The sequence below is a fragment of the Mustela putorius genome, unplaced genomic scaffold, assembly GCF_011764305.1.
Source record: "Mustela putorius furo isolate JIRA1106 unplaced genomic scaffold, ASM1176430v1.1 tig00003863_pilon_pilon_pilon, whole genome shotgun sequence".
NCBI lineage: Eukaryota > Metazoa > Chordata > Mammalia > Carnivora > Mustelidae > Mustela > Mustela putorius.
The window spans coordinates 5989824-6003298 of NW_025422015.1; the positions used below are offsets into that span (position 1 = coordinate 5989824).

The 13475-nt window shown below is 44.4% G+C and overlaps 1 protein-coding gene across 4 annotated transcripts in view; it reads left to right on the forward strand.

The window, feature by feature from the left end:
* Window positions 1–13475, forward strand: part of LRP11 (LDL receptor related protein 11) — a 47567-nt gene that overhangs the window by 12919 nt on the left and 21173 nt on the right. For 2 of the 4 annotated variants that reach the window (XM_045066242.1, XM_045066244.1), the window contains exon 3: window positions 11174–11381. In XM_045066242.1, coding sequence (XP_044922177.1) covers window positions 11174–11381 — 208 coding nt within the window. The remainder of the gene's footprint in view (window positions 1–11173; window positions 11382–13475) is intronic. The other 2 variants (XM_045066245.1, XM_045066243.1) reach the window with 1 other exon arrangement.

The following is a 13475-nucleotide window of genomic DNA, read 5'->3' on the forward strand; positions in this document are numbered from 1 at the left end:
AAATACAAATAGGTTTTTCATGTAGAGATGCAATTGATTTCCGCCCTGTGGAAAAGTGGATTGTGGATTGCAAACATGACATTTTAACCCCTGAAGGTATTAATCTATTAATCCAGGCCTGTCAGTGCCTAATAGGTACTAACACGATACTTGTTTCAGCTTTGCAGCTCCTAGCAACTTCATCAAAACATTCTTGGCTGCTTATAACTGTCTGTTCTTCAAATTCTCCTTTTTTTTTTGTTTGTTTAAAATTTTATTTTTATGAGAGAGAGAGCAAGCAAGCAGGGGGAAGGAACAGAGGGAGAGGGACAAGCAGACTCTGCTCTGAGTGTACAGCCCAACACAGGGCTCTATCCCAGGACCCTGAGATCGTGACCTGAGCTGAAATTAAGAGTCGCATGCTTAACCCGCTGAGCCGCCCCGACGCCCCTCAGATTCTCCTTTGAATCTATGGAATGTCTTATTGGTTTTCTCTTTAATTAATGAATTAAATAAAAAAATTTTTTTTAGATTTTATTTATTTATTTATTTATTTATTTGACAGACAGAAATCACAAGTAGGCAGAGAGGCAGGTGGGAGGGGGCAGGGCGGGGAGCAGGCTCCCTGCTGAGCAGAGAGCCCAATGCAGGTCTGGATCCCAGGACCCTGGGATCATGACCCGAGTTGAAGGCAGAGGCTTAACCCACTGAGCCACCCAGGCGCCCCAATAAAATCTTTGAATCATGTTCATATTAGATTTGTCTGAGAGTCATAGTTTTAACATTTTGAGAATTTTCTTTTAAAGGAAATTAACATCCTTCAGCCACCATCTCACCGATCCCTTTCACTTGGGTAGCCTGATTTTATACCCCCAAATTTCCTTCTTCTTTTAAAGTTTATTTATGTTATTTTTTGATCTCTACACCCAATGTGGGGCTTCAGCTCACCACCCTGAGATCAAGAGTTGGTGTTCTTCCAACTGAGCCAGCCAGGTGTCCCTACAGCCCCAAATTTCTGACAGGAAAATTGGGACTGTCAAGTCAGGTGTGGGTTTTGGGTTGTTTTGTTTTTGTTTTTGTTTTTTTCTGAGAATGGGATCCAGTTTACTGGAATGTTACTGCAGTTCTCTATCCAGCTGCAAAATAGGGCTCACTTGGAAGGTTGTTGGGAATGGGGTGAGAGCAGTTCTAGGCTAGCACAGCAAAGCAAGTAAGTTAAAACCCAACATGGGATACACTTGTTCTTATGCCCCTTGATATTCTTATGCCCTTTGACTGTCCCCACCCCTCAGGAGCACTCACTGATCAGGCTCTCCACTGAGAACCCAATGTTTGCTCAAGATTCTCTCTGAAAGACCCGCGGATCCCCTTACCCAAGAACCCAACACTGGCACTGGATGCAATCAGCTAGAGGTTCTTTATTGTTACGCAGGCGCCTGCGGGTGGTCAGCGCGCGCCTGCGGGTGGTCAGCAGCTCCTGCTAGCTGAGCACACCTGGCTGGGGTGGTGCAGGATTTTTATAGACAGGTACAAACAAGTCCTGGATGGGACGGGGCCGATTGGCTGACAATTTGAACATTTGAAAAAAGGCATACTTGGTGTTAGCGGATTGGCTTTGGAAGACCCCCTCGCGCGAAGAGAGAGGCGGGAAGGGGAAACAAAGAGGGGAAGTTTGACCTTATTACTCAGCAGAAAGACATCCTGTCTACGTGACCTATGTGACCATGCAGCCCCCTTGCCTACCGTGACCTATGTGACCATGCAGCCCCCTTGCCTACGTGACCATGCCCCGGCTATTAGGAGAGGGTATCTTGTTCAAACAGGAGTCAAGTGTCATGCCCTAAAAGCCAAGCGGTTACAGAAAGGCAAAAGAGCAGTTACCTTGAATTCAACCCTGGGGGAAGGGTCTTTTCATTGCAAGGGGAGGAGGGGTACTTTTACACAACAAAAGAACAGTTAATTAGTTAATGACGGGGTGGGGGGGAGGTGGTCTTTCATCTCCCTCTCCCTCCCCGCTCTGGCCCTCCCCCTGCTCCTGCACAGAGAAAAACCAGAGCAAACAGGAACATGGATCCTTCTTGATAAAATCCAAGTTGGATAAAATCCAAGTTGGACACCAAGAGGTGTCCCCATTATTCTCATTTTTAAACCACCCCCAAATAGATAAAAATGGTATCTTATAGGGGTGCCTGGGTAGTTTAGTCAGTTAAGCCTCTCTCTCTCTCTTTTTTTAGGATTTTATTTATTTATTTGAGAGAGAGAAGGAGAGAATACAAGGGGGAGGGGTGGAGGAAGAGGAAGAAGCAGGTCCCCCACTGAGCAAGGAGCCTGATGCAGGGCTCAATCCCAGGACCCCAGGACCATGACCTGAGCCAAAGGCAGACAGACACATAACGAACCGAGCCACCCAGGCACCCCCAAGCCTCTGACCCTTGACTTCGGCTCAGGTCACGATCTCAGGATCATGAGATTGAGCCCCATGTGGATCTCCACACTCAGAGGGAATCTGCTTGAGATTCTCTCCCTCTCCTCCCCTCCAATATAATCTTTTTTAAAATGGTATTTTATAATTCAGCCTTAGAGAAGAGGTTTCTGGGAAAGGAACATAAATAGAAACAATAGTTGACTTTTTTGACATAGGACGAGAGAGCGCAAAATAACTGTTGGATTTCACATTGCACTGTCTCCTTGTATAGGAGCCATTTTGTCACTTACTCCTCCTCAGATTTCCCAGGATATAATTTGGGTCAATTCTGAAAATGCTCACAAAAGGAACAAATCTTTACATGGTAAGGAGACAACTTAAAAACCTACTGAGAGACTTTAGAAAAATTTAATGAGCAGAATTTTCAAGGTAGCCTGCTTGTGTAACCAATAGGTTCCAGAGAACCTACCATGGCCTTTGAAGATTAAACACTAACTATATCTGTTGTCTTCTGTTTTCTATACATCTTCATTGATAACAGGTCAGAGAAATTCATAAAATCTGTAAATCACACGAGAATTTATAACAATAACGAGAGATTCCCGTAGAAGTATTTTCAGAAGTATTTTTAGAAGGAATGATGAGCTGAAGAGAGGTTTTACTGACAGAAGGGCCGTGTCTGCCTTTTCTCCTTCCTCCCTCCTTCCTCCTTTTATTCCTTTCTTGATGTTTTTCCCCTTCCTCTCCCAAAGCTTAGAACTGTGCTTATACTTACTAGGATTCTAATAATACTTTGGAATTGTTTGCTCAGCTAATCTTTCCAAAAGCATTCTTCTAGTCCCCAAATCTGTTTCATCCTTCAAAGCACAATGAGCAGAACAACATTGCTCAGGGCTCTGGACTCATACAGATACTTCAAAGCACCCTTGAGTGTTGTCTGACAATTTCTTTGCACCTCATCAGAGGAGAAACTAGGTACACAAAACCTATTGTTATTTCTCAGTTATTGAACAATTTCCTGTCTTCATAAAAACAAAATAAAAATCATTTCATTAAAAGTTATCCAAGACATTCTAGGCCTTTGGCTGAGGGAGAGAAGGCTGTTTCTAAATTTGAAAAAAAAAAAAAAGAGAGAGAGAGAGAAAAGTGGTAATTGGGTACCTGAGAAAGTTTCATATCGCACTTAACCTATTTCCTTCCTCCTTCAAGTACATCAATTCATCATAAATGTAAGAGAGCAAACAGGTAAGAACTGTAACAGAGCACCTCCTTTGCTATGGTTTTTGAATCCTAGCTCTACCGCTTCCTGTCTGTGAGACAGGTGGTTTAAGCCATTTGTAAGATGAGAATAAGAGGAGCCCTCCTCTCAAGGCATTATTATTGGGGTTAAACAGGTTCAGGTAGGTAAGGCCCCTGGAGCTGTGAGCCACACACAGTAAACATCATGATATTCTATTTATTATGAGATCATTTTCCCCTTGATGGTATTCACACAATTCTTTTTTTTTCTTTTAAGATTTTATTTATTTATTAAACAGAGATCACAAGTAGGCAGAGAAGCAGGCAGAGAGAGAAGGGGAAACAGGCTCCCCGCTGAACAGAGAGCCCAATGCGGGGCTCGATCCCGGTACACTGGGATCATGACCCGAGCCGAAGGCAGAGGCTTTAACCCACTGAGCCACCCAGGCGCCCCATTCACACAATTGGTTTTTTTTGCTTTGTTTTTAAGATTTTATTTATTTATTTGCCAGAGAGAGAGAGAGAGAGAGCAAGCGAGCACAGGCAGGCAGAGTGGCAGGCAGAGGCAGAGGGAGAAGCAGGCTCTCTGCCAAGCAAGGAGCCTGATGTGGGACTCGATCCCAGGATGCTGGGTTCATGACCTGAGCCAAAGGCAGCCACTTAATCAACTGAGCCACCCAGGCGTGCCTCACACAGTTCTTGATAGCTTTGTCTTACACCCAAGCAAGACTACGTTGCTGCGTGGGTCCTGTTCTTCTAGAGATTCTCCCAAAGGAAGCCCAAACCACAAAGACTCCCTCCACTCGCTCACTGGTACACAAAAGGACTTTAACAGGGAACAAAACCGCAAATGGCTAAAGAGTCAACCAAAAGGACTTTAAGAAGGAACAATTTTGACAATGAGAAAGCCAGAAGGTCTAGGTGTTTCCTGGGAATGAGAGCAAAAGCAGAAGGAGAAGAGAAGTGAAATATACCACACCCCACAGAACCGGACCAAGGGTGAACTGCCTCAAACTGTCACCCCCATCCTAGGACTCAGTCCTTCCATTCACCCAAAGCTTTGAATAAAGGACAAAAAGTAATGGCAGCCCACAGGGCATTTTCAGGACAAAGAAGATTCCCAGGGCTACAAATTTCCTAAGTAACACCTGGAGATAAGCTGGTGCACATGAATGAATAGTCTATTGTGGTTTTGAGGATTTCTTAAAAAATGAAGGGTGTAGAGGGGAGAAAAATCCAGCAAATTCTAGAACTCACAGCTCCAAGTAAGCATGCCAGATAGGGTAATAATTAATGGCTGCTGTGTTTCAATGTTAACTATGAGCTTGAACGTAGCCTACCCCTCACTTAGGTATAAATTCTTTTCACACAATACTCAAGACCTTGAATATTTAATTGCATTTTTTTAATAACATTACTTATAAAGAAATGTTGAAAAATAATCTCCCTGGGGGTGGGAGATATATAATTTATGAAAATCGAGTTAGGAAAGATCTATTCCAGTAAGGGTAGAAGCTTTGAAGTTCTTTGCCTGTTCAGAAACACACATACAACTTCTCAGACAATAAATCGACAGCACTGTAGGCTTCCAGAATCACAGGAGACTGTAGTCTATCTGTGCTTCCGGTCAGGTGGGGCTTCAACCTGATTTACTGTCTGCTTTTCTTAGACCATTACAGCTGGCCAGTCTGTATATAAACTGTGCCTAGGTTCTTTCTAAGAAACGGTTCTTGGAATAAGGACCTTGGAAGGCCTTACTCTGCTGACCAGGAAGTTGGATCTGGAACCACTGTGCATACGGAATTTGGAATCAAATGACCTGGACTCAAACCCAGTTTTGCCAATTCCCTAGCAGGGTGTACTTGGGGAAAATATTTCATTCTTTAAGCCTTAGCTTCCTCAGCTGTAAAGGAAAATACCATTTGATAGAATTTCAGTAAGGGTCAAAGTAGGAAAATGCAAATAAAGCACTTAACTTACCACAGAGCATAACATGAGCAGTCCAGGAGAGGTCACTATTATAATGAATTCTAAACATCATGGGATTTAAATACTGGTCTCTTTTGACCAATAGTTCAGCTGAGCTACAAACAGAATAGATTTACTCACTTGTATATAAACAAGAAAGTATGAGGCCCTCTTCAAGGCAAGGGGCAAGGGTGTAAGGCACTGGGAAAAATTTTGTAGGGCCTAGTGCCCTTGACACCAGTTGAGGAGATTAGACACACACCTAAATAAGTATCACACCAAGTAGAAAGGGCAGGGTTGTAAAAGGATGTAGATAAAGTGCTCCTAGAATTCAGAGAAGGAGAGATTACAATCCACTTCAGGGAAGTCAGAGACTTCACAGATGGGCACCCTGTGGTATGTATCTCTGTAATCTTAATATTCTGACAAACAGGACTTATAAAATTATATTGACTTGAACTTTTCAGATTGAAAAAATCCACATTCTATAGTGCAAAAACTTTGGACATGCCGGATAGCATTCAAAATCAATGTGTATCCTATGAGTATGGTGACCTAGTGCCATAAAATCAGAATCCATTGAAAATGAGAATCAGGGTTGGCTTTGCCCAGTGGACAGTTGGCCATTTGCCCAGTGGCCTGTATAGTAACATAACATACTTTTACTTTTTAAGTAATAACACAGAGAAATTTATATTATTTATATTTATATATTAATTTATATGTTCATAAATTTATTTATAATTGATATTTTTATTATATTGTTATATACTTATATATTATATACTATATTATATATTATATTAAATATGATTCATAATTATGCATTTATAATTTATAAATTTTATCTACATATAGATTTATATTATATTATTAAATAATATTATTTCTAAGAAATATACAGAGATGAGTGCCTGGCTGGTAGAACATGAACACTTGATCTTGGGGTTCTAAGTTCGAGCCCCATGTTGGGTATAGGATTACTTAAAAAAAAGGAAAAGGGGGCACCTGGGTGGCTCAGTTAGTTGAGCTTTCTACTCTTGGTTTTGATTTCGGTCATGATCTCAGGGTTGTGAGGTCAAGTCCTGAGGCAGGCTCCGCACTCAGCAAGGTCTGCTGAGATTCTCTCTCACCTTCTGTCCTTCCCCCCTGCTCCTGCTCTCTCTCTCTCTCTCACTAAAATAAAGAAAAATAAATAATACAGAGAGATCTTATGTACACTTTACCTACTCTACCCACATTTTGCCAAACCAAGATACCAATATTAATCTTCCCTAGTTTAGGAAGGAGAGAAGGGCAGTAGGAGAAGAAACAAGAAAGAAGCAGTACTAATCTTTTGTCTGTGGAAACTCTGCTTTATGGCCAGGTGTCAAGAACATCGGCTCATGTTCTCAGGGAATATTATCCTGCTCTCGGTTCAAACAAGGAGAACAGTCGTCTTATTCTCTTTCTCCTATATGTATTTTTTACCCTAACACTTAGAAAATGTTTGTAAAATACTTTAAATCCTTCCCAATATCATATAAATATGAGAAGATATCTGGAAGGATTACCTGGGGGCTTGAAGGGAAAATATCCATCTCACTGTTCTAAATATTCTAAATATGTGATTTCAAGGAAAGATACCCTTTGTTAGCTAAATGAGTAATGAGGGTCGAGGAGGGGATATTAATCTGAATAGATCTAAACATAAGCTCACCCAGGACTTTGAAGGTTATCTCCATGGTCTGGATCTGGACCAGTGTTTCCCACATCAGAAAGGAGGTGCCTAGGAAGGCAGAGAGAGACATCCAAAGCCCAGGTGATCCTTGGCCTCTTTGACAGGGGATGCTCTGTCCTTCCAGCCCCAGCATTGAAAAGAGGGTTCCCAAACAACCTCCAGGTCCTCAGATTTTCAGTTTAATCCTAGTGTGTTAAATGTTGACATCCAAGGGGCTCGGGCACAGGCCTGGATAATGAAAGGGCCCACGAAGATGGCCCATCTGGATCCCTTGCTTCAGGGTCTCCCTGGTGTCTTTAAATCTCCATTCGCTTCACCTCCAGCTCACCCGTACGGCCCCACTCAGGGTCGCCCTGACCTTACAAATGTCATTCTGTTCAATTCTACAGTCTACCCTCTCCTCTCATGTACCCAGGCAGCAAAGCCCTCGTCTGTTGGCTTTCTGCTGACTTAGGTCTTCTCTGCACTTGGGCAGACCAGCTGGGACAGCTTCTCTCCCTTGCAGCAATTTACTGGAGGCTGCAGGGCTCAGTATGGTCATCATCAGCCCATGTACCCATATGTCCCAAGAAGCAATAAGTAGTGGTCTCACCTGTTACATTGCTGCCCCCCAGCAAGGCCTCCCTGATTCTGAGCCAGAGCCCGAGAGAGTGAGAGTCCAATACCTGCACCAACCTTACCATCGCTTGCCCCTTGCAGTCATTGGCTCCCCTTGGTTCAGCCTCACACTCCTGCAGCCACAGAGAGAAGTCACAACTGACACTTACCTTACAGTCATGTGTACAGAGATGGGAGGAGAAGTTTCCAGAAGAAAGGGATGCTGAGCCCCAATCCCGCTGGGGTGCATATCTCAACTACTGCAATGACTCAGGCTAGAGACAGGGTGGGCTCAGACCAGAATGGGCTCAGAGCAGGATGGTGACAGTGACAGTGGACGTAATCAGAAGTGGTTAAATTCGTTTTTTTTATTATTATTATTATTATTATTATGGATTTTTAAAAAAAGAATTTATTTTATTATTAGAGAGACCATGTAATTGGGGGTTCAGCAAAAGTAGAGGGAGAGAACCCCAAGCAGACTCTGCACTGAGCACAGAGCCCACTGGGGTGCTTGGTCTCAGGAGCCTGAGATCATGACCTGAGCCAAAAATCAAGAGTCTGATGCCCAGCTAACTGAGCCACCCAGGTGCCCCTGGATGTGTTTTTAAAGTAGGGCCAACAGGGGCACCTGAGTGGCTCAGTGGGTTAAGCCTCTGCCTTCGGCTCAGGTCATGATCTCAGGCTCCTGGGATCGAGCCCCACATCAGGCTCTCTGGTCACACCTGCCTTCCACCCCCTCCCTCCCCACCGCCTGCTTGTCTGCATACTTGTGATCTCTGTCAAATAAATAAAATCTTTAAAGTAGAGCCAATAGGATTTCCTGATGGATTGGATATGGGATGTGAAAGACAACAGGGGTTCAATTCGACCCTGCAGTCTCAAACCGCAGTTCTTGTCTCATTTTAAATCCCACTCATCTGAATCTCTGCTGTTCTCAGACATTGGCAGCACCCTTTTGTTCCCAAGGATCAGTGTCCCACTCCAGACTGCAATTATCTTGTCATCTTCAGCTTTCTCTCTGCGTGCCCCTCAGGTAGTGTTTTAGGTCTCACAGAAGTGACCCCTGTTTGATGTTCTCTTAGCATAGCTGGGCCTGAAGATCACGTAACCATGTGGCAGTGAGCACTGCTTAACTTCTCTTTGAAATAAACCACAAAGGACTGGTGGCCTCCTTTGCCAGCTGTCCAGCTTACAGCTTTTTCAAGGAGAGTGATGGGACCGCTTATAACTGGTTTTACACCTGGAGGTCTCAACTCTGTCACTGTCTCAGTTAGTGATAGTCATATTATTGAGATTTCATTTCCCTGTCTATAAAAGCTGGGTGACTCAGCTGAGATGAGAACTAATCAAGGGAGATAATGGATGTACTTAAGTGTTTACTATATCTCAAGATCTTTTGATATATATCTAGAATTCTATGTAAGCCCTATTTTAAGCTCTTTTTACATAGCTATCTCGTTTGATCCTTATAAAGTAGGTGCCATTATTACTTCATATCACAGATGAAGAAACTGAGGCTTAAGCAGGTTACGTGACTCGAGCAAGGTCACATAGGTGGCACACGGTGAACCTGGCCAGTCCAGCTCTGTTGGACGCCAGACTCCACTCTTAACCACTTCACTCACATTTCCTCTGGTGTCATCAGTGTGCCATCTGGGTGTGCCTGCTACGCATGGATGCCCAGACCCATCCCTCACTCAGACCCTCTGAGTCAGACTCTGAGGCTGGGCTGGGAAATCTGTGCTTAACCAGAGCTCCAGGTGACTAATTCCTGAGAGGCCTGAAACGTGGCAACGATTGTATCTCCTTCCATTGCCTCTGAGTAATGGTAACGCCTTCTGCTGGTGTGTGTATATAGTCCTGACAAAGCCTCAAAGCCAGGGTCATGTGCAGGAACCTCAGTTCTAGGATTTCATGAATACAAACCCCGTTGGATAGTTCTCATGGGGCAGCAATTCTCTGTGCCTTCAAGAGCGTTAGTGCAGCCCTGTAATAAACCAGGTAATGGTCAGGATTTATTTGTAGCCGCTCTCCAGACTAGTTCATTTAAGCAGAAAGGGTTTCTCCTGGAAAAATAGGATATTAAACCATTATAGTATCTTTGGGAGGGCTGAAAAATATGGTAGCTGGATTGAGCATCTAAACATGACTCCCGAAATCACAGCTGAACCTCAGAAGCGATTGCCCTTCACCATGAGCAGGAGGCTGCTTGAAAAGTGGCATGAGGGGCATGGAGGATCAAGGGACCCTGGGTTTGGGAAGTGAGCAGAAGTGAAGTCCCTGGGGGTGATCAGCAAGGAACAGCTGGGGGAACTCAGACACAGAAACAGAAGCCAGGGATGTCAGAAGTTCCAGAACCCGGGAGTGGCCAACATTATAAAACACAGTAAGAGGGCCAGGGGACAGGGAGCTGGTGGGAGGCGAGGCTAGCAAGTACTATTGACCTTGACAGCCTGGTGACCTTTGCTAGATCTGTTAGTGAGCTCTACGGGCAGTATCAGGGGTTTGGTGAGGAAAGAAACCAGATGGGTTGGATAAAAGACAAATGGAAAAGGAGCAAATGGAAGCAGAAGTGCAGCATGAACAAGGTTTTGAAAAGGTACATTGCAATGGAAAGGAGATATGATTTGTGGCTAGAGATGATCTTGGAGTGTAGGGTTTTTTATTTGATATTGTTTGTTTTAGGTCCAGAGAAACTTGAGCATAGTGATAGCAGAGCCATCTGAAAGAGAAGTTATTTAATGGGTCAGGGTTCTGAGGGTCAGAGAGGGAAGCAGAGGATTGGCCTGGAGTGCAGGAGCATAGCTCATCTTGTGACTGGAGGAAAGCAGGTGACAACAGCTACAGATACAGGTGCATTCCCAGCATGAGGGGAGTGCAGGAGCCATACTTGTGGCTGAAATTACATTCCAGATTTTTTTCTCAAAGCAGATGAGGTCATCTGCTGAGAAGGAAGACACCAGCCACTGAGTGTGGAGCTTGGAGGAGTTAGAGGTTTGGAACAGTGGCTGCTAAGGACAGGTGAAGGGTTGTCAGTCAAGGATAGTATCAGCCCAGATAAAATTGAGCATTGTGAATTCCAAGTGGGGCAAACTGCCAAAATAACATGTGATTTAGTAGTTCACATCCTTGGACCAGGAATGGAGAGGCGAGTCACAGGACTACTTCAAGGCTAGTGGGGGCTGCTGGACTCTATGCCTTTCTCTCTTTACTGAATGTGCTCTTTCCTGTTCGGGTGTCAGGTGCCTCAGTCAGGAACCCTCAAGCTATCCCACTTACAAGAGGGAACATACACCTTTCAGCTCACGGTGATGGATACCGCCGGGCAGAGAAGCTCCGACAACGTCTCAGTGACAGTGCTCCCAGGGGCCTTCTCCACGGGAGGTGAGAGGAAGGTCCTTCCCTTGCATTCACAGTGGCCAACCAACACCAGCTCTTCATGGAAGGATGGTATTACACTGGCATTTGATATTCTGACTGCATTTCATGGGCTCTTCCCTTCTTTTTTTTTTAAGTAGACTCCACGCTCAGCATGGAGCTCAACCCAGGGCTTGAACTCATACACAGAGATCAAGACCTGAGCTGAGATCCAGAGTCAGTTGCTTAACCAATAGAGCAACCCAGGCACCCCTCTTCCATTCTATTTTTGGTTGTTGTTAAATAAGAGTCTCCTCTAAAGCTGTGACAAAAATAGGCTCCATTACATTTGGGGCTTTGTGGCACTGCTAGGTTGGGGTAGTGGAGGCTCCGGGGGCAAGAGTAGACTGTGTGAACCACAGGGCCGTCTAGGTTCATCTTACCTGACTGGCTTTTACAAAAGTCAATCATGTGGTTTTTCCCAGAGAGAATCTTGCTTAAAGGTGAGCAGTCTGTATGATATGTATGTTCAGAGAGTGCAGCTAAGAAGCGTATTTAAAACAAATAAAAATGAAAGATTTTAATAGTCCTGTTAAATTGTGTATGTCAATTTAAAAGGACTATTTAAAATTTTTCATGGACACATTAGACAGATACACTAATAATTTAGCTTTACATGTATGTGATGGGTCTCACACTCTGTTGCACGACATAAACTCACTCTTCTCATTTATCTATGTTTCTTACTTTCCCCAACACCTATGTTTCTAAGATTAGCTCATCAAGTTTAAGAAATATATGTATGGAACTTGAGAGCATTAAAGAAGAGGTATTGCAGAGGGAAGTCCACTACAACTCCCTACTGGAGAAATGCACAGATAAGTGTGTATCTGAGGGTCTTGTCCTTCGGTCCGCAGCTACTCTCGGTGTCTGCAGGATCACGGGGTGCATGGGGCTGTGCTAGGCTCTGGGCGGATGGTGGCGTGCTCCATAGACCTGGCCCCGGACCCTCCCCTCCCCCACGTAGTGAGCCTTCAAGGTCACTAGCCATGGCTCTAGTAAACCCACAGCTTGTCTTTGCCATCCCTGATTACTCAGTAATTAGATGGTAATTAAGCCAGCAGTTGGAATAGGGGTAAAAAGATTGGAAAATGACTGTATGTCACCAATCTTGTCTTCCATCCCACATAGGTCAGACTGTGTACTGGAAACAAAGCAAGATTTTAGAATCCTGAGAACTTGGCAACCTTAATCATTTGCCTTCCGCAGGGACAGAGAGCACAAGTAGCATCCTGAATCTGGCTGGCTGACTCCCCATCCAACCCAGGTTCCAGTGTCCCTGGAGGAAGGAGGGTGACTGCCTGGGGACTGGCATGGCACCAAGCTCCTAGCCACTGCCGCCCTCTGAAACCATGATGGCAAGTACGAGGAGCGTCCGGGTCAGGAATCCGAGCCAGCCCGGATGCCAGCTAGGTCACTGACTTAGTGCAGCCGCAAGGAAGAGCTTGGCAATTACTCAGAATGTTTTTGAGGGGCACCTGGCTGGCTCAGTTGGAAGACTGCATGACTCTTAATCTTGGAGTCATGGGTTTGAGCTCCACATTGGGTAGAGCAATTACTTAAATAAATAAATAAATAAATAAATAAACTCTGAAAAATGAAAACATTTTTGGGTACCTTGGCGTACGAGGCTTGCAGCAGGGCCATTGGAAACACGGCCTCAGCTCTGGCCACTCACTCCGTGTGGAGGACTGCTATCAGCCTGGGATCCAGGGTCACCTGCATAGAGAGCCAGTCAAGAGCTCACAGGAGGAAGGCAGGAATACCCCACTCTCCCTACAGAAGTTGGAAAGGGATTGCTTCTATACAACCAAGGTGCCTGGGAGGGAGAAAGGGATACAAGCACAGGTCCCAGGTGATGACCAACGCTGCACCAGCCTGGCATTTGCCTGGCTTATTTGCTCAGACCAATTTCCCAGGGCTCCAAAGGTCAATTACCAGTTGTCCATTTCTGGCCTTTCTCCGAGATGATAATAAAATGTATTTGAAGTGGCAGAAAGTTACATGAATCACTTTTGGTTACTGAAAGACCACTTGGATATAGGTCTTATGTATGTAACTTTATATAGAAAATAAAAAAGAATGTCTTTGTTATTGACAAATCTGGAATTGCTCCCCCCTAGACTG